Below are 27379 nucleotides of genomic sequence, written 5' to 3' on the forward strand. Positions count from 1 at the left end.
AGGTCCCCACTATGAGGAACACACTCAAATGTTTACAACCTTTTATAATATTTTAACAAAACATAATACGGTGCATAACAGAGAGAAGGAAAAAAGTATAGTCTCCCAAAACTCTAACTATACATTTGACTGTTTCCCTCCCAGTCAGGGCATCCGACCAGGGCCAGAACACAACCAAGTAATCTCATTCCAAGACAAAGACAGAAAGCAAATTGGAAAACAGATACAGGGGGATAGAGGACACAATAAGTACAGTATCTCCCTGCCCACTATGGGAGATCAGGAACCCCACCCAGATGAATGAATAACATAAGAAAAACATCCTTTAGAAAAAATCAAACATGCAATCAAAACCAAAGAAAAAAATGTGTTTTTTAACTTCTCTCCTTACCAGCCATTTTTAGAATTTCCCCCTAAAATTCACACCTATCCGACACAAATATAGACTTTTCCTAATCAAACAAAAAAGTAACAACTGCCTTCTATACAGAATGTTGTTCAGAAAAATGACCTCAACAACACAGTGTTTAGTATTTATAGCTGTAATCAAAGCATTTCTTTATATTTTGTGATGCACAAAAGAAGTGAGAATGAGAAAAATGTTGGCTGCATCGTAACGAATGTGACGATTTTCCTATGGGTGGTAAGGAAAGGGTTAAATCATTTTCAATAAATTAATGAACAAAATGGCTGAACAAACAACGTGACTCACCCCATAATATTACTGAGATTTATTTCAATGTGATTCTGAAAGAAATATGATAGTACAATATAAACATGATATTAACATAGCAAATTAATTAGCGATCAGTGAGATACCAGTTAGAGTTGGAGCACTCTGAAACAATAATAAACAAAAATGATTATAACAGCTTTAAAAAAACCGAACAAAATACCAAACACGGAACGTTTCGGGCTCAAAACCATTCTTCAGCCAACAACAAAAAACAATAAGGACATAATAAATACATTATGAAATTCCAGATACACGTCGTCTATTAATGTATTTAGGTCTTTATTGTTTTTGTTTTTTTTTTGTTGGCTGAAGAAGGGTTTTGAGCCCGAAACGTTCTGTGTTTGGTATTTTGTTCTCTTTTTCAGCTGTTATATTCATTTTTCGCTATTTAGCATCATCACTCAGTGATGATAATGGCAATATGTCAAAAAGGAGGAAATTGCATTGGTCCATCGGTCACATTATAACATATAATATCATTGTTTACATATGTTTTTTCATACTTTTAGATTCTTAACAATAGAGATATAACTTACTTTATGTAAAGTTTTGATAAATGGTCCATTCCTTACAACAATCTTAAAGTGAGAATAGTTCAATTGGTATTATCGTGGTAACTGACTGACCATGGGATTCCCCCAAATTTAGCTAGTGTGACCCCGGGTCAACCTGAGGCTATACCATTGACTAAGTCACCGCTAAGGTGATTGTTTCGTTTCTGTGAAAAATAGGGGGGGGGGGTCAAATGAAACAAATTGACACTTCAAAGATAGACCTGAAACACATTCAGATCACCGAACTGATTATTCAGTTTAACCTGTGGAACAATAAAGCAATAAGAGAAAAATAATATGTAGATAGAGACCAGTTGTAAATGGTGAAACTTAAAAAAAAAAAAGAAAAAAAAAGAAAGATTTTAAAAAATATCTGATCACAGAGGCAACTGTTTTTATGGTGGAGAAGAAAAAACAAATCTTATAAGATAGGGTAGTGAAAGTCCATTATGGCTCTCAAGAGATTCTAGTAGTAGTAGTAGTAGTAGTAGTAGTAGTAGTAGTAGTAGTAGTAGTAGTAGTAGTAGTAGTAGTAGTAGTAGTAGTAGTATTTAGTAGTAGTAGTAGTAGTAGTAGTAGTAGTAGTAGTAGTAGTAGTAAGTAGTAAGTAGTAGAATAGTAATAGTATATAGTAGTAGTAGTAGTATATAGTGTAGTAGTAATAGTAGTAGTAGTGTATAGAGTAGTAGTATAGCAGTAGTAATAGCAGTAAGTAATAGCAGTAGTAGTAGTAGTAGTAGTAGTAGTAGTAGTAGTAGTAGTAGCAGTAGCAGTAGCAGTAGCTAGTAGAGCAGCAGCAGCAGCAGCAGCAGCAGCAGTAGCAGTAGTAGTAGTAGTAGTAGTAGTAGTAGTAGTAGTAGTAGTAGTAGTAGTAGTAGTAGTAGTAGTAGTAGTAGTAGTATTAGTAGTAGTAGTAGTAGTAGCGTATGGCTACACCTCCAAATTCATTTCGTCAACACAGCTTCGAAAGTCTTCCTCCGCCCTAAGGACGTTTTCGTAGCCACCTTCAAGTTTAGTCGCTGGACAGTGGAGGACGATGTGATCGCTGGCCTCTGGAGCCGCCTGACATTTCCAAAGGCATCACTGTTCCCCAAGTTTCCATCTACACATATATGATGCAGTTCTGCTATGTCCTGTTAAAGAGGTATTTCCTGGCATTGTGGAATGCAGGTATTCTTTTATTGGGATCTTTTATGATATTTCCTCCTCTTGGTGTTTCTTGGGATTCTACAACTGCATAAACACATTAGAAATCCCCAAATGCACGGACAAAAACTTCAAGCAAATCCCATATAGATCATATTTACAAAGGAAATGTACAAATCTAAGAGTAACAAAAATTAAAAGAATATACCAATAGACTAGAGTCAGATGGTTACAGACATGATTGCACAAGGTCAGGAAAAAAAATTAAAAAAGAAATTTGAAACTTAACAAAATAAAACGATAAATATACTCAAGAAGATAAATGTCAAAACAAAAACAAATTTAAATAATACAAACACACACACAAGCACATGCACACACACACACACACACACACACATACACACACACATACACACACACAAACATACAAAACAAAAAGTCAAATAAATTTTAAAAGATAAGTGTCAAAACAAAAACAAATTTAAATAGTACAAACACACACACACACACACATACACACACACACACACACACACACACACACATACAACAAAAAAAAGATGAATTAACTAAAAAAGATAAGTGTCAACAAATATAAATAATACAAACACACACACACACACATACACATACACACACACACACACACACACACACACACACACACACACACACACAGGATATGGTTCCATTATGTTTCCCTTGTTTGTTTCATTTTTTATTTTATTTGAACATAAATAAATAAGAACCATAAGTCCATACCTCACGATGAGAAAAGGTGACGCCTACACATCCAGTTACAATGGCACTTGGGTAATTAAGTATACCAAAAATCCAACAAATATCTCCTCCTGCATCACCCCTTTGGCTTGAAGTGAGAATTTATCCATGCAGTTTCTGCCTGTGTCTCCATCTTTGGCAGCCAGTGGTTACGGCCCTCATTCCGCATCCAGAATTTCTTGAACCCTAATTGTTGAAATCGTTTGTAGTTATCAAGAAGTTCTTCATACCTTTCAGAAAAAGAAAAGAAGAAAAAAAAAAGAGTGGAAAAATGCTTTAGAGTATTAAAATCAACACAAAAATATGCCTGTTGTGTCTCAAAACTTTAGAAGGCAGATATTACCTATTTCATGTAGTGTTTAACTCACTCAACCCTAACACCGACTATATCCGTAGTATACCCGACGTTACTTTTACCCCAAGCCTATTTATTACATTTTCCTGAGAAAAATTAAAGGCGTAGTATCAAAGCTAATGTTTTTAGTTTTTACATGTTAATGGTAGTTGAATAAAACTATCTATGCACATGCTCAGTTTTAATACATTTTTTCCAATTTTGAAAAGTAGCAAAAATCTCTAGGATTGAGTGAGTGAATGGGCAACAACAGCTAATTAATACTTCAGAGGTTAGATCAACGGGCCATTGATATGGTCCATTACTTCAAAAAAAAATGTTTTAAAGTAGTCCATCAGAGCCATTAGGCCCATGGAGCCGGAGTTTATCCCAGATTCTAAAGCGTGAAATGGACAATAGCAATTTCTTGCTATCCTTTGGATAGGATGCTAGTCTATTGCAAAGTACTGTTCACCAAATCCAACAGACTCGGCTACCCTAGTCACTGCTGGGTGGACCGAGGGGTCGGGAAAAAATCCTGACTTCACCCGGGATCGATCTCAGTCCCATTGCGTGTAAAGTGCGGCTATGTGGTCTAGTGGTATGACACTCGCTTTCGGATCTGAAGATCCTGGGTTCGAGCCTCGCGCTCGGCGCATAGTTGAGTCCTTGGAAAAGGCTCTTTACTCACATTCTCTCACTGTACTCAGATGTAAAATGAGTACCTGGCCGTTAAAAGCGGTGTCTTTGTCCGAAAAATTGTAATATCGCCTAACAGGCGGATTGTCCCGTCCTACATGGTAAATGTTGCTGTTGACCAGGGACCCCTTGTAAAGCGCTTTGAGCACATTTAGTGGATATTCCGCTATATAAAAGCTCAATTTATTTTTTTATTTTTTATTGAAGTGAGTGCCCTACCAACTGAGCTATCAGGACCCCCGTACATTATTAAGCTCAATATTTAATTACCAAGATAAACTTACTGAGATCGTGGAGGGTGGTCGGTGAATAGATGCCATTCTATCAACACCTGAGGCAATCGCTCAATGACATTTTCATCCATCATATTTTTGAGGATCGGCCATTCACTGCTTTCAACATCCATTTTCACCAACGACACCATGTCCTGCATTGAAGAGATTAAGTAATAGAAATTATTGGTGAACAAGTGTTACCTTATAAATCTATCTATAAACTTGAGGTTTTATAAAGTATAATATCCACTAAACATGCTCAAAGTGCTTTACAAAGAGTCCTTGCTTAACAGCAACACGTAACATGTAGGACGAGACATGAATGATGCCTGGTATGCGATATTACAATTTTGTTTTTCGACAGAGACAACGCTGTTTACGGCCAGGTACTCATTTTCCACTTGAGTATGGTTGAGAGAATGTGAGTAAAGAGCCTTTTCCAAGGACTCAACTATGCGCCGAGCGGGAATCAAACCCAGGGCCTTCCGATCCGAAAACGAGTGTCATACCACAAGACCACATAGCCGCACAATAAAATAACCCTATCATCTTCATTGATCACCCAGTATACAGTACAATCGTGTCTCTTATATCCAGAACTCCACAATCTGGATGTCTCCATTATCCGAATGGGTTGCCTAGGGCGGATCTTTTTCTTCTTTATTTGTACACGTTTGAGCGGCTATTGGTCTAGTGGTATGACACTTGCTTTCGGATCGAAAAGTACTGGGTTTGAGCCCCGCTCGGCGCATAGTTGAGTCCTTGGAAAAAACTCTTTACTCACAACTCTCACCGTACTCAGGTGTAAAAAGAGTACCTGGTCGTTAAGAGCGTTGTCTCTGTTGGAAAAATTGTAATATCGCATAAAATGGGTCATGTCTTGTTCTATATGTTACGCGTTGGTCAGGGACCCTTTGTAAAGCACTTTGAGCATTTTTAGTGGATATTGCACTAAATAAAAAAAGCTAAAGTTTTTTGGGGGTTTTTTTTTTACACTTTAAGGACTGATTCCACTATCTGGATGTGTTTGTTTGTTTGTTTGTTTTTAAGGGTTTTACAGCACTTGCAACACATTAAGGTCATATCAGTGCCAGTAAACGGGAAGAAAATGGATTAATAAAAAGTTCTAGAATTATAATTCAAGCACTCAAGAAAAGGTAAGACAAAGGGGAATTTGTTCAAATAGGAAATAGATCCAGATTCCAAGAGCACACTATCAAAGTATTTAGTTTGAGATCACCCAAAAGACTCATCCAGACACAAGCACAGGTCCCCACTAGGAGGAATACACTCAAATTTTTACAAATCATATATAATATAAAGAAAATATAATACATATAACAGAGATGATTTGCAATGAAAAAAAAAAAATCATATCCCAAAACTAACTATGCATTTGACTATTTCCTTCCCAGCTAGGGTATCCGGCCAGGGCGAGGACAAAATCAAGTAATCTCATTCCAAGACAAAGACAGAAAGCATGTTGGAAAACATATATAGGGGATAGAAGACATTGTAAGCGCCTCCCTGCCCACTGTGGGAGCTAAGGAACCCCACCTAGGATGTCTTTGTAATCCTGAAAAAAATTCTGGTAATGGATATGTTTGGATTGGAGGGACGTGACTGGATTTCAAATAATCTTGTGAAAATAAAATGTGAGTAAAGACTTGTTTCCTACGACTAAACTTTGCACGTACAAGAGCAGGACTCGAACCAGGAATCTAACAGTCGAAATGCAGGTCATATCGAGAGAGCACAAAGCCGCATTGTGGACCCATTACCACCAGACTGCACATGCAGACACACACAAATACAAATACACACTCATGCTCAAAACAAAATACATATCATACCGGACTGTGTCCTAAGCTCTTCATTATAGAACTTAGCTTCATGATTTTCCAACGGTCAGATGATGTGGCATAGCTGTCTTGTCTAGGTATAAAGTCATCTTTGTCCTCAGCCCCGATTCCAATTCTATTAAAGTATACTCGTCGGCTACGCCGATGATCTCTCATTTTCATGCTGTGGATTGCAAACATGTTTTAATCTGATGTTAAGATTATTGTATTCAGAGCCATGTGGCCCATGGAGCCAGAGTTTGTACCAGTTTCTATAGCGTAAAACGGACAATAACAATTGCTTGCTATCCTTTGGATAGGACGTTAGTCTATTGCAAAGTACTTTCTGCCAAATCTCAGCGACTCAGCTACCCATTCACTGCTGGGTGGACAGGGGGGTGGGAGGTCAGAGAAAATCTCATCTGCACCCGGGATCGATAACGGTCCCTTTGTGTGTGAAGCGAGTGCTCTACCAACTGAGCTATCGGAACCCCCATATTATAAGTACTATGTGAAAAAGAATTGAATTTTCTGAAAGGCCCTGAAATATGTGAACAGCTTAATAATATTGATTTTTTTTTTTTTTGCAACGAGAAGAGGGGGGAGAATGTGGTTTTGGCATTTATCATTGTTATGAAGAAAAAGTTTTTGTTAAAGCTGAAGCTAACGATGATGATGATGAGGAGGAGCATGGTGATGATGATGAAGGTTATGACGATGATGATGGTGATGATGATGATGATGATGGTGACAATTGTTATGATGGTAAGGATACGATGATGATGATGATGATGATAATGATGATGATGATAATGATGATGATGATGATGATGATGATGATGATGAGGATGAGGATGATGACAATGATGATGATGATGATGATGATGATGATGATGATGATGATGATGATGATGATAAAAAAGATGAAAGGAATCAACTTGCTGTAGAAATGTACCTTGGGTCAAAAGAATACACAGTGCAGTTGTGATAAGCTATTGCATCATCAAATCTGAAGTCGTATGCAATTCTGAAGAGAAGAAAGACGAGACATTTTATAATGTCAAAGTATAAAACAACGAGGAACTAAAAATACCCAACACTGAGTGATGAATGTTTTAGGCCCAAAACTCTTTAAAAGCCAACAACAAAAACAAAACAAAAAAATCCACTAAGATGCATAAGATTTAGAGAGATGTAACAAAAGTTTAATAATTGCATCATATCAGAATAAACAATCTTTGCTTTGCTTTTGTTTATAAAAGGTTTTACAGCGCTGCAACACATTTAGGTTATATCAGCGCCAGTAAAAAGAAGGAAAATGGGATAGCCAAATTCTAGAATTACAAATAAAGCAACCAAGAAAAAGTAAGGCAAAGGGGAACTGTGAACAAATAGGGATCAGATGTAGATTCCAAGAGAATACCGTAAATAGACTTAGTTTGAGATCACCTATAACTTTTATCTGGACAACAAGCACAAGATCCAGCAAAGAGGAATACACTCAAATGCCTATATTATACATTCAAAATAACAGATGACTTACAAGGAAAAAAATATCACCTCCCAAAAACAATAATTATGCATTTGACATCAGCCAAGAATTCATGCCTAGAGTAATCTCATTCCAAGATAAAGACAGAAATAATAATAATAATAATAATAATAATATAGTAATAATAATAATAATAATAATAATAATAATAATAATAATAATAATAATAATAATAATAATAATAATAATAATAATAATAATAATAAAATAATAATAATAATAATAATAATAATAATAATAATAATAATAATAATAATAATAATAATAATAATAATAATAATAATAATAATAATATAATAATAAATAATAATAATAATAATAATAATAATAATAATAATAATAATAATAATAATAATAATATAATAATAATAATAATAATAATAATAATAATAAAATAATAATAATAATAAAACTGCACATTTATATAGCACCAACATCCCATGCTATATGAGCTCTTGGCAAATTGGGAAAGCAGCTGTAAGGGGAAAAAAGACAGTAAGTGCGCCCTGCCCACTATGGGAGGCCAGGAACCGCACCCAAAAATAAATGATGTAAAGTAATGAATCAGTAATATCCAGTTAGTTATCTTGGGAAGGTCAGTGCAAAAAATAAAAAAAGATGTGTAAAGAATTGTGAGGCTGGCTGAGAAAACCCAGGAAGATGCGGCAAGCTTCGATTCGGAATATGAGCCAAAATAGACGATGAAGTGTTTCTCATAGCAACAAAATTTATAATAGACACAGAAAGAAAATTTAAAGTGGTAAATGACCAGAAAGATGTGGTATACACCACTGCATACATAACCCAATTTATGAAATTTGCACATCTTTCCGAGTTTTCTCAGCCAGCCACACAAATGGTGGGGTGAGTGTTAAAATCTAAAATCTACCACCATGCTGATAAATTCACACGTCGGAAGTTGTTGAGGATAGCAACAGTGCACTCTGGACACGTCGACGTTGCTTAAATCGATTTTTACCCACGTCAAATTTTTTTCTTGGTCCCTCCCCCTTCTTCCTATAATATAACATTAGTAAAGAAAAAAATAAAAAAACACTCCACATAAGACGATGTCGCTTAAGCCAATGTTCTTATCACTCATGACCACAATAATATCACAAACAATTATTTCCATTGGTTAAAAAAGCTACCAGTAAAAATTTTCATTGGTTAAGAATATCTGCGAACGCTTGGCAAACACCAATGTGATGTATGTGATTTGCCTGATTCCGTGCTCAATGTACATAAGCAGTATCAAATAGCTTTGATTTATCCATTTTACATCGTCGCAACTTCAAGTCTAGAATTAAAAAAAAAAATTTCTCTAATCCCAGGCCATTCTATCAAATGACTCTTAATTAGTATCAATTTTATCAAGAATTCAAGTCAAGTCTAGAAATACAATGGCAAACAAAAGATTGACAACCCAATCGCTGAAAAGAACGATCAAACTGATCGATACAGTTGAAAAGTCTGGCATGCAACAGAAAATCATGCCGAGGAAATTGGCATACTAGGCAATCTAGTTTCGACGATATGAAGGACCATACATATTTTAGATTGGCTAGCTTTATTCAAACTTATTTTTGCTTATTTGGTTACACTCCACTTAAGTTGATTTGCGGTTAAGTTGATTTTTTGTTCTGTTCCCCTGGGCATCGTCTTATCAGGAGTGTACTGTAGTTCTCAACACTCAACATGCGCATGAGTGACAAATAACCTGGTGACAAGATACACCCAAGTTTCGGCTGTCAAATAAAATATATATATATAATAACAAAAAAGTAGATTACAATCATGAACATGTTGTTAATTTGCACAAGCTGGTAGTACATGACAAATGACCTGGTGACAAGATACACCAAGTTTCGGCTGTCAAATAAAATATATATATATAATAACAAAAAAGTAGATACATCAGACTGTGTTATTTGCACAAGTGTAGTACATTTCATCTAAACATGATAAATATCATAGAGACATGAAATTAAGCTCTTCTATGTGTGTTAAGTCAATCGAAATGCATTTAAAAAAAAAATTTTTTAATGAGCTTTTATATAGTAGCGCAATATCCACTAAACGTGCTCAAAGTGCTTTACAAGGGGTCCCTGGCCCACAGCAACATTTAACATGTAGAACGGGACATGACGCTGGTTAGGCGATATTACAATTTTTTCGGACAGAGACAATGCTATTAGCGCCAGGTACTCATTTTACACCTGAGTATGGTGAGAGAATGTGAGTAAAGAGCCTTCTCCAAGGACTCAACTACGCGCCGAGCGAGGCTCAAACCCAGGACCTTCCGATCCGAAAACGAGTGTCATACCACTCGACCACATAGTCTCACATTTCAGTATTGATGGTATGTGTTTAAATCAAATACACACCATTTCTTCCCACTGTATCAATCGTAAAAATACACAAAAAGTTTATGATCTGAGAGAATTTAGTGAGAAAAAAATCACCCTACTGAATACGGAAAGCTGTGAAAACCCATGCCAAATTTAAATTGTATTACATATAAGTCGAATATAAACACACAAATTCACCTTTAGATTTATATTCCAGCACAAACCTCAATGGATGATTACTTCAAACAAGGAGCCAAATACAGAGAGCGTACACCAACTTCACTCCCAACAACACTGAATCAAGATCTCAAAAAATATCAAATACATTTAGAAACAATAACCGAAGAACTGATTTCAACAACAACACAAGGAAACATCCAATTGCCTCAGCACCTTAACACACATGATGACATTCAAAAGCTCAGAACACTTGCACTGGACAGAGATTTATGGAAACAAATTACTAACTGGATACTAGAAACAGACTGACACACTCGAACACACATTCACGACAAGCGTCTATTCATTCACTCATTCATTACATATAAACACAATGAGCGCGAGGATATTTACTGATTTGACATGGCCTGATAGAGATACACATCACATCGTCTGCCATTAAAATTAAAAGCCTATTGCCACTTCAGAAGTTTCGTGTCTCTATATTTTTGTCTTAGTAAGTACTTTAAAATCCCTGAAAGTAGTAGTAACCAAAATGATTAAAACAGATTATTATTTTTTTTTTAATAAAAAAAGAAAGAACAAGGAAGAGAACGTTTTGGGCTCAAAATCATTCTTCAGTTATCAAAATAATTGAAATAGTAACACTTGGTGTAAATAGATGCGTTGTATATAATCCGATAGATACAGATGTACATTTCTAAAAGTTAATTTTATTCATCTATGATGTGGAGTGTCTTCTACATGATCCAAGTAATAGAGAACAGAAGAACACCAATAAAATATAGTGTGCAAACATCTTATTTGTTACAGTGAATGACATAATCAGTCGGATGGTGAAAAGGTTTGAACTGAGATATTGCCAAGTTTAGTCAGAAGGTCAAAATGAGTTCTTGTCATAAATGATTAAGTCAACCCTTTTTGTACATCTTTGGGAAATATCAAAGCTTAATTTCTCTTCTAAATATTGTTTTACAGCTAGTCAAGTTGAAAAAGTATGACATTTGAGAAAAGTTGCTGGATATCTTTCCCATAAATCTGACCATAACTTCATGAAAAATCACCCAATTTATTTCAAATAAAGATTTAAATGCTCTGGTGAGCATATTCTTTCAGAAATTTTTTTTAAAAATGCAAATCCAAAATTTTCACCTTCCGACTGATTATGTCATGTACTGACACATTTACTGTTATAGATCAGATAGTTATTTAAAAAGAAAAGTATCAACAGTATCAATTATACATGGATTGTTAGTCAGATTTTTGTTTACATTATCAGAGTTGTTTGTTTTTTTGTTTTTAAGGGTTTTACGGCGCTTGCAACACATTAAGGTCATATCAGCGCCAGTAAAAAGGAAGAAAATGGGATAGTAAAAAGTTCTAGAATTACAATAAAGCATCCAAGAAAAGGGAAGACAAAGGGGAATTGGTTCAAATAAGAAACAGGTGTAGATTCCAAAAGCACTCTATCAAAGTACTTAGTTTGAGATCACTAAAAGTCTCATCCAGACACAAGCACAGGTCCCCGCTAAGAGGAACACACTCAAATGTTTTACAAATCATATATAATATAAAGAAAGCATAATACAGTACATAACAGAGAGATGATTTACAATGAAAAAAATATAATCTCCCAAAACTAACTATACATTCGACTGTTTCCCTCTCAGCCAGGGCATCTGGCCAGGACCAGGACAAAACCAAGTAATCTCATTCCAAGACAAAGACAGAAGGCATGTTGGAAAACAGATATAAGGGGATAGAAGACACAGTATGTACCCCCCCTGCCCACTATGGGAGGTCAGGAACCCCACCCAGATTATCATAGTTCTGTTTACATTAGTATATATATACTTGATAAACAAGAATGAATATAACAGCTTCAAAAAAGAACAAAATACCAAACACGAAAAGTTTCGGGCTCAAAATCCTTCTCCAACAAACAACAAAAAACAAAGACATAAATACATTACTAAATTCCAGATAGACCTAAAAAACACCTCTGTCGTCAATCTGGAATTTAGTAATGTATTTATGTCTTTATTGTGTTTTGTTAGCTGAAGAAGGGTTTTGAGCCCGAAACGTTCCGTGTTTGGTATTTTGTTCTTTCTTGAAGCTGATGTATTCATTTTTGTTTATCACTTTTTACAGTCCACAGCTTTTAGTAGCCTAGTATCACTTTATATATATATATATACTTGTGGAGATATAATCGATCATTATAAAGCAAAGCAGAAATATAAAAACAATATAAAATATTGTAACCCTTAGCCTTGCTGTGGTCATCACATCATATGTACCTGAAATAAAAAGAAAAACTAAAGATCTCTTATTCCAAAACAAATGCCTAAGACGGATCCTAAGGATATTCTGGCAAAAAAAGTAATTTCAAACAAAGAACTGGCTACACGCACTGAAATTGAACCATTATCTGAAGCTGTAAAGAGGAGAAGGTGGAAATGGACTGGGCATGACCTCAGAATGGATCGGAGTGCCATTCCCAGGATAGCCCTCAAGTGGACCCCTCCAGGGAATGAGAAGAAGGGGCCGCCCGCTGGAGACGTGGAGGAGGAGTATCAAAAGAGAAATGAAAGCTAGTGGATGGTCTTGGAGACAGATGGTCTCCAACCGAGAGAGAGATGGCTTTCCACCGTTTCAGCCTTATGTGCTGATCAAGCACCATGAGGATGAGTAAGTAAATAAAGATCTCCTGACCTGAAACCAACGGAGGGCATTCCCTGTATCCACTGGTCCCTTCTTAATATTTGTGTTGTGTTAACTAATCACCTCTTGACATCTCCAAATCCACCTGTGAATATTTTGTGAGTGAAGTGAATGTGTTGTGTTTGCACATCTAAAATCCTATCATATTTCTAGTGATTGCATTACTACAGACCCAATGTAAATGTATCACGACACTCAAACATCCTCCTTTCTGACGTTATGTAACAGGTATATGGCGTGGAGGGAACTTTAAAAAGTATGAAAATTGAGGTGCTTTTAATTGTTACATGTCTATCCTCCTAGGTATATGGATTGCTCTGAAGGTCTGAGGTTCAATCCCCAGTCGAGGTAGACTGATTTTCTGGTATGTTTTTTTCTTGTATTTTTCTTTCTTGCTTTGTCTGGTATCTTTCATGCACACTTGTTCAGGTATTTATCTGACAGAAATAAAACTTACAAAATGGGACAAACATACAACATGGACTATGAGGTAAACTCACCCAAAGGAGTACACAATACAAGGCTTGCCTTTCCTGAGTGGTCCATAGGGCTTATCAAAACAAACAGGCCAATTCCCCATTAAACGGACATCCTTACAATTATAATCCAATGTGTCCCAATCTCTATTATAAAAACATTTAGAAAAGGTATTAAAAAATATCAACATAAACACGGCACATTTTCATAGATTCACTATGCTCAAGGTTCTTCACAATCCTTTATTTACTTATGTATTTCCATTCAAGCATCAATTGAAGACATTGCTATTCGGACAGGTTGATTATGTGTATAATTAGCGTTATTCGTGTACTTTGTTAGGGGGTGGGGACAACCAACAGACAACTGAGGTTTTCAGCGCAGGGGACACCATGATACAAGGCACTTAGATGGTGGAAATGGTTGGGGAGCGGGGGGGGGGGGGGGGGTTGTAGTGGTGATCAGGGATGTTATACAGGTGTGTGTGTGTTTATTGGGTTTTTATTTTTATGTGAATATGCCTGAATATGAAAAGAAATTAAATCAAATTAAATTAAATTGAGCTTTATATAGCGCAATATCCACTAAATGTGCTCAACGCGCTTTACAAGGGGTCCCTGGTCAACAGCAACATTTAACACATAGAGAGGGACATGACGCCTGTTAGGCGATATTACTATTTTTTTTTTCGGACAAAGACAACGCTGTTAACGGCCAGGTACTCATTTTACTGCTTGGGCACGGTGAGAGAATGTGAGTAAAGAGTCTTTTCCAAGGACACAACTATGCGCCGAGCATGAGGCTCGAACCCAGGACCTTCCGATCCGAAAGCGAGTGTCATACCACTAGACCACATAGCCGCACAAGAAATTAAAAAATGCAAAATATGCACTGGAAGGCAGAATATGCGCCGCATGGTCCACCCATTTCTGGAGGGCTAGTCCAATCCATACTGGTTTTTTTTGAACAATCAAATTTTTTAAATTTCCTTTATTCATCCCTAAGGAAAAATTTGTCTTTAGGGTCTATTCCATGGGAAGACTGGAATAACCCAGGCATCAGCCGCAGTGCAGTGCCGCAAAGTGAGTTAGGACGAGATGTCTTGCTCAAGGCCACACAATGAGGTACGAAGCAAAGACCGGACCGCTGAGCCACAATGCCCTATTACAGCTTCAGTACTGAAAGATAGATGGAACATTTGTGTGGTGTGGGATGTCGTTCAGACATCTAAATACAATGGTAAAATAACTCCTTAAAAAATATTGTATTCTATACATGGGTGCCACTCAGAAAATCCAATACCCCTGAAAATGTTTCTCGACTCTCGCAGCCCCCCTGAAAAATAATGATATAATTCGGGGGACCAGTGCCGAGCCCATTTTAAGGATGCAACAGAGTAGTAGTAGTAGTAGTAGTAGGAGTAGTAGTAGTAGTAGTAGTAGTAGTAGTAGTAGTAGTAGTAGTAGTAGTAGTAGTAGTAGTAGTAGTAGTAGTAGTAGTAGTAGTAGTAGTAGTAGTAGTAGTAGCAGTAGTAGTAGTAGTAGTACTAATAATAATAATAATAATAATAATAATAATAATAATAATAATAAAATAATAATAATAATAATAATAATAATAATAATAATAATAATAATAATAATATAATAATAATAATAATATATATATAACACTAATAATAATAATTATTATTATAACACTAATAATAATAATTATTATTATAACACTAATAATAATAATAATAATAATAATAATATAATAATAATAATAATAATAATAATAATAATAATAATAATAATAATAATAATAATAATAATAATAATAATAATAATAATAATTCGTTTTATTGTATCAATGGTGATGGTATGAAGAGGTGGGACACAACCTGGAAAATTTAGTACCACAAAAATGTACCCCGGTATTCCGGGCAATCCCAGAAAAGTGGCATCCATGATTCTATGGTACGCATGAGCAAAAATGTGGGAAATATCACGAAAGCCACGTACCCCTCAATAAGGCAAAGCTTCTGCCACCAGCTATAAGGTCCACTTCCATCTGGGTCTGTATCTGTCATAAGGAAATCAATGCAAACACAGCTGAGAGATGGACATGTTCAGGATAATTGTGTGTAATTCCATAATCTAAAAAATGTCTAAGCCAAGTCTTATTCCGGGGGTCGAGATTGTTCAGTTCGTAGAGCACTCACTTCACACGCAAAGGGACGGAGATCGATGCAGGGTGCAGTTGAGACATTTTTCTGACCCCCCTGTCCACCCAGTAGTGAATGGGTAGCTGAGTCTGTTAGATTTAGAGAAAATGTACTTTGCGATAGACTAGAATCCTATCCAAAGGAAAGCAAGCAATTGCTATTGTCCCGTTTCATGCTATAGAAACCGGGATAAACTCCGGCTCCATGGCTCTGAAGAACAAGTTTTATTCAGCAAGTTAATGCTGAACCAGCAAAAACCAGTGGGAGAGGAAATAGGAAGAACACGGTGGAGGTGGATTGGACACACCCTTAGAAAGAATGACTCCACTATAACAAAGAAAGTATTGGACTGGAACCCTCAGGGCAGAAGATCAAGGAGAAGGCCATGAGGAACATGGAGAAGAATTAAAGAAGCTGATATACAGAGAAGTGATAAGACATGGAACGAGATTAAAAAGTTAGCTCAGGATAGAGAGGGATGGAAACTGTTTGTCTGTGGCCTAAACCCTGACCCAGAGTGAAAAAGGCAATGATGATGATGATAGAGAAGGATGGAAACTGTTTGTCTGTAGCCTATACCCTGACCCAGGGTGAAAAAGGCAATGATGATGATGATAGAGAAGGATGGAAACTGTTTGTCTGTGGCCTATACCCTGACCCAGGGTGAAAAAGGCAATGATGATGATGATAGAGAAGGATGGAAACTGTTTGTCTGTAGCCTATACCCTGACCCAGGGTGAAAAAGGCAATGATGATGATGAGTAACGCTTTTAAACTTTAAAAAAAAAAAAAAGAAGAATCCTTTTTAATTAAAAGAGGTCTAATACAGTATAAAACAGCATCTAAGCAACTTGAAGAAAACGTTTTTATAATTCGAGACAGCCCACTTGCCCTAACAATCCTTCAAATGTAACTAGGTCTGTATAATCGGGTCTGTTATTTCGGGTTCTTTCGGGAAATGTCTGAAGACTGAGTTGTTCCGCGAGGCTTATTTGTCATAAAATAGATGTTGCTTTGATTTTGTTTTTTTTTGTATGCATGCTTATTATGTATCATGTAGTGTCGTGATTTTTGATTTCGTTGTTTTTAAACATTTTTATTTTTATTATGTAAAGCGCCGCAGAGCACGATTAACGTGGATGTTTAGGCGCTATATAAATTCATTATTTACTATTTATAATCATCAAGCAGTAGAGTAATGGGGCAGAATCACACAGGTAAAAAAACAAACAAACCCTGGAGAAGTTTAGCCTGGCATGGAAATTTCCTGATGATAAAACTGATGTAGTCCTTCAGAGCCATGGTGCCAGAGTGTATCCCGGTTTCTAGAGCATGAAACGGACAATAGCAATTGCTTGCTATCCTTTTGATACGACGCTAGTCTATTGCAAAATACTTTCAGCCAGATCTATCAGACCCAGCTACCCAATCACTGCTGGGTGGACAGGGGGATCAGAAAAGATCTCGGCATCACGCTAACGTTCCATTCATACTCCAACCACCATTGAGTACAGACGATGCAAGTCATATTGCATTTTATTTTATCTGTCTTCCACATTAATTTGTTTATTGTTGTGCTGATGAAGGGTTTGTACCCAAAACATCCATTGTCTGTATTGTTCCCATTCGAAGCCTCTCCATTTTCACTCTTTCAGTAGTACATTCACTATCACAGGCTTCAGGCAGCCCCTTCTGTTTTCTATATAAAAAATATGCTCTTCACCACTCACAATAATTCTACATCATTCACTTGTTTAACTTGCATTAAAAAAAAAAAATTGAGCTTTTATATAGCGCAATAACCACTAAATGTGCTCAAAGCACTTTACAAGGGGTCCATGGTCAACAGCAACATTTAACATGTAGGATGGGACACGACGCCTGTTAGGCGATATTACAATTTTTCGGACAAAGACAACGCTGTTAACGGCCAGGTACTCATTTTACACCTGAGTACGGTGAGAGAATGTGAGTAAAGAGCCTTTTCCAAGGACTCAACTATGCGCCGAGCCGATCCGAAAGCGAGTGCCATACCACTAGACCACATAGCCGCACTTTGAAACCCACTTACTTACTTCTCCAAATCTTGCAAGCATCTTTTCTAAACCACATCAAAGCCGGGATGTGCACGCACAGTGTGTTACTCCATGAGAAAACAAACATGAGGAAGGCTAGGACAACGCTTGCTTGCAGACAAATGACCCATCTCCTTTGACTAGAGATTCGAGCACAGAATGATTTGATCACAGGAGTCTTTACTGTGAATTTCATATCAATTTGTCTTCGGAGAAACAGAAAATCCTGCAGAAGAAGATAATGAGAAAAACAGAAATGAAGCTGATTCTGTGTAAAAAGATTTTACAGAGAGAATAAAGTCCTTTAAATTTAAATTTGAATTGAGCTTGTATATAGTACAATAACCACTAAACGTGCTCAAAGCGTTTCACAAGGGGTCCCTGGCCAACAGCAACATTTAACATGTAGGAGAGGATATGACACCTGTGAAGCGATATTACATTTTTTTTTCGGACAGAGACAACGCTGTTAACAGCCAGGTATTCATTTTACACCTGAGTATGATGGGAGAATGTGAGTAAAGAGCCTTTTCCAAGGACTCAACTATGCGCCGAGTGAAGCTAAACCCAGGATCTTCTGATCTGAAAGTGAGTATCATACAGAGACGCCAACTTTAAATTTGGCTCACAGGAGTTTCAGCCACCACTCGTAGGAATTTCAATGCCGAAAGAGGAATTTCAGTGCACACAAAAAAAGGAATTCGAATGGTATTTAGCATTGTGTTTACATATTGTATAGTTCTAAATAGATAACTGATTAGAATTATATTATGATACATAAACACATTGCAAATTACAATCCCGCAAAGTTTCCTTATTTCAAATGAAGTAAAGCGTCAAAACCTAATGGTAGAGATTGTAGTACTGGTGGTAGTGAGGATGATGTGGTGTTGGTGGTTGTAGTAATAGTGGTAGAGATGATGAAGATGTGATAGTGGTTGATGTAGATGTAGTGGTAGTGATGATGATATGGTGGTGGCGGTTGTAGTAGTGGTGGTAGTGATGTTGATGTGATGGTGATGGTGGTTGTAGTACAAATGGTAGTGGTGATGATGATGTGGTGGTGGTGGTTGTGGTAGTAGTAGTGGTGGTAGTGATGAAGATGACGTGGTGGTGGTACTTGTAGTAGTAGTGGTAGTAATTATGATGATGTGGTGGTGGTTGTAGTAGTATTAGTGATAGTGATGATGTGGTGGTGGTGGTTGTAGTAGTAGTGGTAGTGATGATGTGGCGGTGGTGGTTGTAGTAGTAGCGGTAATGATGATGTGGTTGTGGTGGTTGTAGTAGTAGTGGTAGTGATGATGATGATGATGATGCTGTAGTAGTTGTTGTTATAGTAGTAGTAGTAGTAGTTAGTAGTAGTAGTAGTAGTAGTAGTAGTAGTAGTAGTAGTAGTAGTCGTAGTTAGTAGTAGTAGTAGTAGTAGTAGTAGTAGTAGTAGTAGTAGTAGTAGTAGTAGTAGTAGTAGTAGTAGTAGTAGTATAGTAGTAGCAGTAGTAGTAGTGGTACTAGTAGTGGTAGCAGTAAGTAGTAGTAGTAGTAGTAGTAGTAGTAGTAGTAGTAGTAGTAGTAGTAGTAGTAGTAGTAGTAGTATTACTAGTAGTATAGTAGTAGTAGTAGTAGTAGTAGTAGTAGTAGTAGTAGTAGTAGTAGTAGTAGTAGTAGTAGTAGTAGTAGTAGTAGTAGTAGTAGTAGTAGTGGTGATGATGATGTGGTGGTTGTAGTAGCAGTGGTAGTGATGATGATGATGTGGTGGTGGTGGTTGTGTAGTAGTAGTGGTGGTAGTGATGAAGATGACGTGGTGGTGGTACTTGTAGTAGTAGTGGTAGTGATGATGATGATGTGGTGGTGGTTGTAGTAGTATTAGTGGTAGTGATGATGATGTGGTGGTGGTGGTTGTAGTAGTATAGTGGTAGTGATGATGTGGTGATGGTGGTTGTAGTAGTAGTGGTAGTGATGATGTGGTGTGGTGGCGGTGGTGTGGTGTAGTAGTAACGGCAATGAGATGTGGTAGTAGTAGTAGTAGTAGTAGTAGTAGTAGTAGTAGTAGTAGTAGTAGTAGTAGTAGTAGTAGTAGTAGTAGTAGTAGTAGCAGTAGTAGTAGTAGTAGTAGTGGTAGTAGTAGTGGCAGTAGTAGTGGCAGTAGTAGTGGCAGTAGTAGTAGTAGTAGTAGTAGTAGTAGTAGTAGTAGTAGTAGTAGTAGTAGTAGTAGTAGTAGTAGTAGTAGTAGTAGTAGTAGTTAGATAGTATAGTAGTAGTAGTAGTAGTAGTAGTAGTAGTAGTAGTAGTGGTGATGATGATGTGGTGGTTGTAGTAGCAGTGGTAGTGATGATGATGATGTGGTGGTGGTGGTTGTGGTAGTAGTAGTAGTGGTGGTAGTGATGAAGATGACGTGGTGGTGGTACTTGTAGTAGTAGTGGTAGTAATTATGATGATGTGGTGGTGGTTGTAGTAGTTTTAGTGATAGTGATGATGTGGTGGTGGTGGTTGTAGTAGTAGTAGTGGTAGTGATGATGTGGCGGTGGTGGTTGTAGTAGTAGCGGTAATGATGATGTGGTTGTGGTGGTTGTAGTAGTAGTGGTAGTGATGATGTGGTGGTGGTGGTTGTAGTACTAGTGGTAATGATGTGGTGGTGGTGGTGGTGGTTGCAGTAGTAGTTGTAGTGATGTGGTGGTGGTGGTTGTAGTAGTAGTAGTAGTGGTAATGATGATGTGGTGGTGGTGGTTGTAGTAGTAAAGGTCGTGATGATGATGTGATACTGGTGGTTGTAGTAGTAGTGGTAGTGATGATGTGATGCTGGTGGTTGTAGTAGTAGTGGTAGTGAGGATGATGTGGAGGTGGTGGTGTAGTAGTAGTGGTAGTGATGATGATGTGGTGGTGGTGGTTGTAGTAGTAGTAGTGGTTGTGATGATGATGTGGTCGTGGTGGTTGTAATGTTGATGGTGGTACTGTTAGTGATGATGATGATGTGTTGGTGGTTGCTGAAGTAGTAGTTGTGGTAATGATGATGATGTGGTGGTGGTGGTTGTAGTAGTAGTAGTGGTAGTGATGATGATGTGGTGGTGGTTGCAGTAGTAGTGGTGGTGATGATGGTTGTAATACTAGTGGTAATGATGATGATGTGGTGGTTGGAAAGGGGGGGGGGGGGAGATCCTTGGAACAAACTGACCTCACCGGAATTTGACGGAAGTTGCCCGGAGCCCGGAATTTTTTGCTCCAGACCGGAGTTTTTTCCGGTGAAACCGGAGTTTTGGCATCACTGTATCATACCACAAGATCACATAGCCGCACATAGAAAAAGAATTACAACTTCACACAGGATCAATCTTGGTCCCTTTGCATGCGAACTTGAAGTGAGTGCTCTTACTAAGCTATTGGATTCAGTAGTCTGATGTCACGCCGTGTCACACCGCCCAGCAACGGCGGCCATATTGGTTCTAAACAAAGAAAATCATTACTTTTTATTCTTCAAGCTGGCTAGAACTTTTCATATGTCTTGTGACCAGAATGTGTAAAAGTCAAAACATGATCAAATTTACGTTTTTTCCCCCTCTGGATACGTTTTTATGCTCGCCGGAGAAATATTTCATACGGGCGTCCGCCATTGTTCCGATAGTTTAGAGCCAGTGTTGCTAAGTTACTATGCGTCATTAGGAAGGAAGTGACGTTACGACTATTGAATCCTATTGGGGCTCCCTGATAAATTCCCTTTATTCACTTGGAGTTGGAGTAAGTTCCCTTTATGATCTATCTCAAGAGAATGAAAAATCAAAATGGCCGTGGTTGAATACTCAAGAGAGCAGCAGTCACTTTCAAAGATTGGTTGACACTGAACCGGGCAAGGTCTAAAGTGGGAAAGACCAAAACAACCTTACAAAAATGGGGACTTTCTTCAGACTGCCGATGTCAATGTGGACACACGGCTCAAAACATGGACCACATCCTTCACGAGTGCGAACTTGGACCACATATCAATGATATGGACCTGAGAGGCTGCACCCCTGAAGCCATCCAATGGATCCACCACTGGCGCGACACGATATGATGATGACTTTCAAATGTGCCACATAGTACTTCAAACCAGAGTTGATCTATCAAGTGAAATGGCAGGGTGTCCAGCAGATTATCAGACTTAAAAATCCTACCTCCCCCCAAAGGCCCCTGCGTGTCTTTAACCCAAAATATTTAGCAATTCTATTGACAATAGTGGTCAATACTTGTATCAAATTATCACCGACATTGAAGAGATCTCAAGGTAGTTAACTCTCCTTTATTCGGATTCGGTATTTTCCAGTATTTTCATAGGTAAGAAGGCTTAGGTCGACTTGATTCTAGCAATCGGCGTATTTGTTGCAAACACGTTTCGCATTTCCGCACGGAATCGCACAATCACTTTAAAAATCCGACCTTGGGTGCAATTATCTGACTTTTTCCTACCAATCCGACCTTAAGGTAAAAAATCCGACTTCATCCGACTTATCCAACCTCACTGGACACCCTGAATGGACAATAGACATCCAGTTGCTACCCTTTGGATAGAATGATAGTCTGTCGAAAAATACTTTCCACCAAGTCTAACACTGTGCGGCCATGTGGTATGACACTGGCTTTCGGATCCGAAGGTCCTGGGTTCAAGCCTCCCTCAGGGCATAGTTGAGTCCTTGGAAAAGACTCTTACTCACATTCTCTCACCGTACTCAGGTGTAAAATGAGTACCTGGCTGTTAACAGCGTTGTCTCATATGGGTTATAAGACCTGCAAATAAGTAAACGTCAGTTGAAAAGGATGGTTTTATACATTTGAACAAGACTATAACTACCCATCCTATTTTTAATTATAAGTGGCAATAGACAACTAGAAATTAGACTCATCCACTCGTCCTGACCTTTCAAAATGAGGTTAATCAATCAGATTACATCATGCATAAGAAAATCGGATCTGAAAAAATCACTAAATCACTTAATTGCCTGATTTTATTTAATTTTTCAGAGCTATTTTTGTACCCTCAAAAACTTAAGTGTGAATTTACCAGCATGGTAGTAGGGCTAAACGGTTGTCTGAAGGCTGGGACCAATCAAAATGCTCCGGAATGAAACAGTACAAATGGTGAACAATTTGAATGTAAACTCTTCCTCCGCATAACAAAAAGAAATTGTCTAAACACAAACGAACAGAATGCAGTATGAGCTCCTTGTTGGATGGAGTCTGAATGAAAGAAAAGCCTGGTGTACATGAGAGAAAGGTATGATACGAATGTACTTATTTGTAGGTCTGATGTTATGAGCTCATTGTTTAGAAATGACTATGAAAATTTTTGTTTTCTATTTTTGTAGGAAATACTACTCTTAAATCAAAGCCCTATCTCCACTGAGTAAAAATCTTTTTGAATTTTGAAAATACATTAATATATAACAAAGTTATGCAGTTTCAAATGTATCATTTATTTGGATTACACACAAAGAGAAAAAAAAATACGGAAAATATGGGACGCTTTTTCTGCGTTTTATTCTGGTTTGTGAATTTATCTCGCTTAATGCGTGGAATTAGATATTAAAACTTTTATGGCAAAATTATCAGAAAATATGATGAAGATATCAGAAGAGTTCTAGCTTGTATAGTTTTAGAGCTGTATGGCTAGGGTCAACTATAAATTTGTTTTAAAATATACATAATATTGATCATTTGGAACTTTTCCGAAGTGTAATTTTGTGTCTACAACCCATACAAATGACACGAAAAATGCCTGTTAAAATATTATCAATCAGTCCCGTGAACCATGGCTTATGTTATTTCTAGTATTTGAGAGAGAGATAGAGAGAGAGAGAGAGAGAGAGAGAGAGAGAGAGAGAGAGAGAGAGAGAGTGTGTGTTAATCTACTATCCCTATGACATAACAATGAAACAATACCTTAATTGTTAAAAATCACATGAGGATTTGTGTCATCAGTCATCGTGAACAAGGTTGCCAGATGGCCACGTATGTGGCCAAATATATAATTTTGTTTCTTTTATTAAATTTTATTAATCTATTTTTGTCTCAGTGACATTTATCCTAGTCTATTCAATTTTCTGTTTGTTAAAATTTAGTTCATTTTAAGTGGGCCAGTCTTAATAGTGAAAGCCATATGATTTTCTATTTAGCCACTTTTGAAGTCGAATTTGGTCAGGTTAAAGTCTGGCCATCTGGCAGCCTTGCCTCGCTTACGTCATTTCGTGTCACGCGATGGGGGAGCAAAATGGCCGTCTCCATATTTTCACTCATTGAAATGCAAATTGGGTTGATGCTTTGTGAGAATACAGGAAAAGTACTTATCATAATCCAATGAAATTTGAAATATAAATAGAAGAAATGTTCATATATAACCTTATGAGCGACAAAATCTCTCCTCTTTGTAGTTTTAGAAATATTGTACTTCAAAGAGTAAAAATCTATTTTTAACAGTCTTCTGGTAATCGTACAAGTTTTGTCGCTTGAAATAATCTAAAATGACCTCTTTTCTAACTGTGTGCCATCTTTCAGTCATATTCATCGATAAACAGCGTTGTAATTAATTTTTTAAAATAGCATGTACGGAATGGTTTCGTCCCATATTTTGTTGCGAATTTGGGCACTTCGTGAGCGAAAAATAGACCCAAAGATTTGTGCGGGATAGTCATTGCTACATTGTTGTAATGGAAATATTCACAATCCAAAGGAAAAGATTACCCATTACAACAATATGCTGAATTATCTGGTGATAATAGTAACAGATACCCAAGTTTCGGGTATTGAATTATCTGACAACAATATTATTAATATACAGCCAAGTTTCGGATGTCGAATTACGCTCCCTTACGTGAATTTCAAATTCTTCTTCCCGAGAGAATGGATGATAGTCAACGGTTATGAATTATCAAAATTTATAATTATAAGCAGAAGTCAAATTATCGAAATACGTCAGGTGACGTCATCAAAATCATTAACGAAGAGATTTATTTCATCATAGCCTGTCAACAAGAAATGGCCAACCAGAGCCTAATTCTCTGCTAGACTAAAAAGTAAAGGCCAAAAATCTTTTTCAGTGAACAAAACCTGTGACTGTGAAGTAGTGAAGAATCAAAAAATTGCAAAGAAAATTGAAACATGTAAGTTTTTGGAATACAGTATGATTTTACTGAAAGATTTCTCTTTAACTGTAAACAACAAGAGATGAAGTGAGTAGGAAAGTGCCAGAAGACACAAGAGAATAAAAATTTCTCTGTGGCGATGGGGGTTCGAACCCGCGACTTTACTGGTACGACAACTCTGCATGGCCAGGGAGAGTGTGACTCTACCATATGAGCTATCCATGATCCCAAAAAAAGATTGTCTCTAAACCTAGTGACAAGGCTAGTCATTATTCATTATTAGAGCCCTCTACTTGAGTCACGGGTTCAACACACACAGCTGCCGCGAAGTTAGTTGGCCAGCATTAAGTTTAAGCTTAATAGCCAATATTCTCAACACAAACATATAACATAGAAACAATTCAGACATTGAATATGCTCCGGTATTTGGGGTGAATTTTTAATTCAGAAAAGTGAGTGGAGCAGGCACTTGTGAAGACGTGTTCAAATAGAATATGAATATGAGAAAATATGAGTATTAGAGAGGTGGGCCTACCAACCTCTGCTGCACGTCCAACTCGCCTTGAGCATGCATTCACGTAAAATATAAAGATTTTTTTTAAAAACCTACCTCTGTTTCAAAAACTAGCATCTTTCACCTTTCCAAGAAACATTTTGATTTTTCAGAACTTTAGTTCGTTAAAAAATACCGGCCAATCTGACCCCTTGAGTCGAATGAAAACGAAATTTTGTTGTTTACACGGTTCAAAGGAAATGCCGTAAATAAGCTTTCATGGACTTCCTGTGTTGTTTTTACAGTGTCACGTGACCGTTTTGAGAAATTTGTCGTCTGCTACAAATAATTAGACCGGTAGGGGGTAGATATTTTCGTTGGAGCAGAGAAAAAGTGAGTATTATTTCTTGGACTTGTAGAGAGGCCTAGGGTCCACCAGCAGTCAAGTTTATTGAATAAAAGAAAAAAAGGCCTTTTTACTGCACTAATGCACCAAATTGCATACCTATCTATGGACACTTTGTTCCGTATCTTTTTCCCAATAAACTTTTTTAAAAACCTGGGGCCAGGGTTGCTAGTTTGGCCTCCTGGTGGCCAAATTTGAGAAATTTGGTCTTTTCCCAAGCCATTTGGCCTCCCAAAATTTGGTTTGGCCACTTGGCCTCCTGTAACCAACTTTTTGGCTTCCTCTGACTTTCCCCGTTATATCGTTTTACTCTGGTACCGGTAAAACTTATTTTATTTGGCAATCTAAATATCTAAATGCAACACGTGCTAACGCCACAGGTTGCATTTGCTAATGCTTCTATATATACGAATTTTCCTTATCCTATTTAAATTGTTTAACAAATCTAAAGAGTTTTCGCGAGGCTAAGGTGGGTTTGGTGGTATTTGGGCTCCTGCCGAGGAATCTGGCCTCTTGCTATAGCTAGTTTGGTCTCTTACTCAAAAATGATCTGGCAACCCTGCCTGGCTAGGCGGTACCTTGATAACAGAAACGATACCCACACGATTTCGCGAGGAATTAATCGTGAAAACAATTAGGATATAATTTCAACACAACTTTTGAAATTCATCAAGGATTGTCCATTACCGAATGTTTTTTGATAGAAAACAAATGCATCTTCAAATCTAAACTGCTTTTGACGGTAAGCGGTAAGTTTTTTATTTATTTTTCGGTCCAAACGAATGATTTATCCTGGTATAGAAGCTAAGTATTGGTAACACCGGCGCAGCTCTCTAGATGTATGGAGTCTAAAGGGGTGGCATTTAAAAAAAAAAAAAACAAAACAAAAAAACCCTTAAAGATGATGGCAAGGATCACAAGCATTGACCAAAGCCGAGGTGCGAATTGTAGTATATGATAAGACATTTAAATGAGTTCAGACTTTCGCCGACAAAGATATAAAAGAAACAACTCACGTATCGCTTTGTTAACAGTGGTCTCAGGCAGCTTGTTTATCGACTGCTTGCCGACTGCTATGGTTCTGGGTACAATGAGTTATTCCCCTTCTTTAAAAGGGGCATAGGTAGCCGACTACAATCGATGAATACAAGGAGCATGATTAGAGAAGATTGGAATATGGTGTGATTGTAAATTTGATTTTTAAAAGGCTTTAGATTGAGTTAAGATGATGTTGTAAAGGTGTTGTTCAATGCTTAGCTATAAACAACATCCTAAACACATATAAATCGTCAAATATAATTTATTTTTTTAACATTTTGCTAGCAGTAATCACAAAAATTACCCAGCCGAACAAATTTAATATTGCTAAACTGTCAAAAAATAGAAATACCGGTTCACATTCCAAATTTAGTCGGGTATCGAAAGTGAATATTTAACG

At 37.2% G+C, this 27379-nt stretch overlaps 1 protein-coding gene across 2 annotated transcripts; it reads right to left on the reverse strand.

Annotated features, from left to right (window-relative positions):
* Window positions 1–704: 704 nt before the first annotated feature.
* Window positions 705–27018, reverse strand: LOC144976623 (putative methyltransferase-like protein 24). 2 transcript variants are annotated; one of them, XM_078920919.1, is made up of 8 exons: window positions 26958–27018; window positions 17937–18162; window positions 15659–15719; window positions 13676–13798; window positions 7324–7395; window positions 6381–6552; window positions 4537–4679; window positions 705–3449 (listed from the first exon to the last, which is right to left on the reverse strand). In XM_078920919.1, exons 2-8 carry the CDS (start codon window positions 18130–18132, stop codon window positions 3296–3298), a joined length of 921 nt encoding a protein of 306 aa, XP_078777045.1. In that variant the 5' UTR covers window positions 18133–18162; window positions 26958–27018; the 3' UTR covers window positions 705–3295. The 2 variants fall into 2 exon arrangements, with proteins under 2 accessions (XP_078777045.1, XP_078777046.1); XM_078920920.1 differs by having other exon boundaries at window positions 3164–3449; window positions 17933–18162; window positions 26958–27012.
* Window positions 27019–27379: the final 361 nt, after the last annotated feature.

The sequence above is a fragment of the Berghia stephanieae genome, chromosome 7 (assembly GCF_034508935.2).
Source record: "Berghia stephanieae isolate SIO BIC M18660-M18661 chromosome 7, UCSD_Bste_1.3, whole genome shotgun sequence".
NCBI lineage: Eukaryota > Metazoa > Mollusca > Gastropoda > Nudibranchia > Aeolidiidae > Berghia > Berghia stephanieae.

Bases quoted from the DNA above. Each gene is read 5' to 3' on its own strand.
- LOC144976623 (XM_078920919.1), bottom strand. From the start codon at position 18,132: ATGAAATTCACAGTAAAGACTCCTGTGATCAAATCATTCTGTGCTCGA. The intron at 13,799-15,658 runs GTACGTGGCTTT...TTTTTATAATAG, and splicing joins AAGCTTTGCCTTATTGAGGG to AGATTGGGACACATTGGATT. The intron at 4,680-6,380 runs GTATGATATGTA...TCTTCAATGCAG, and splicing joins AGAGCTTAGGACACAGTCCG to GACATGGTGTCGTTGGTGAA.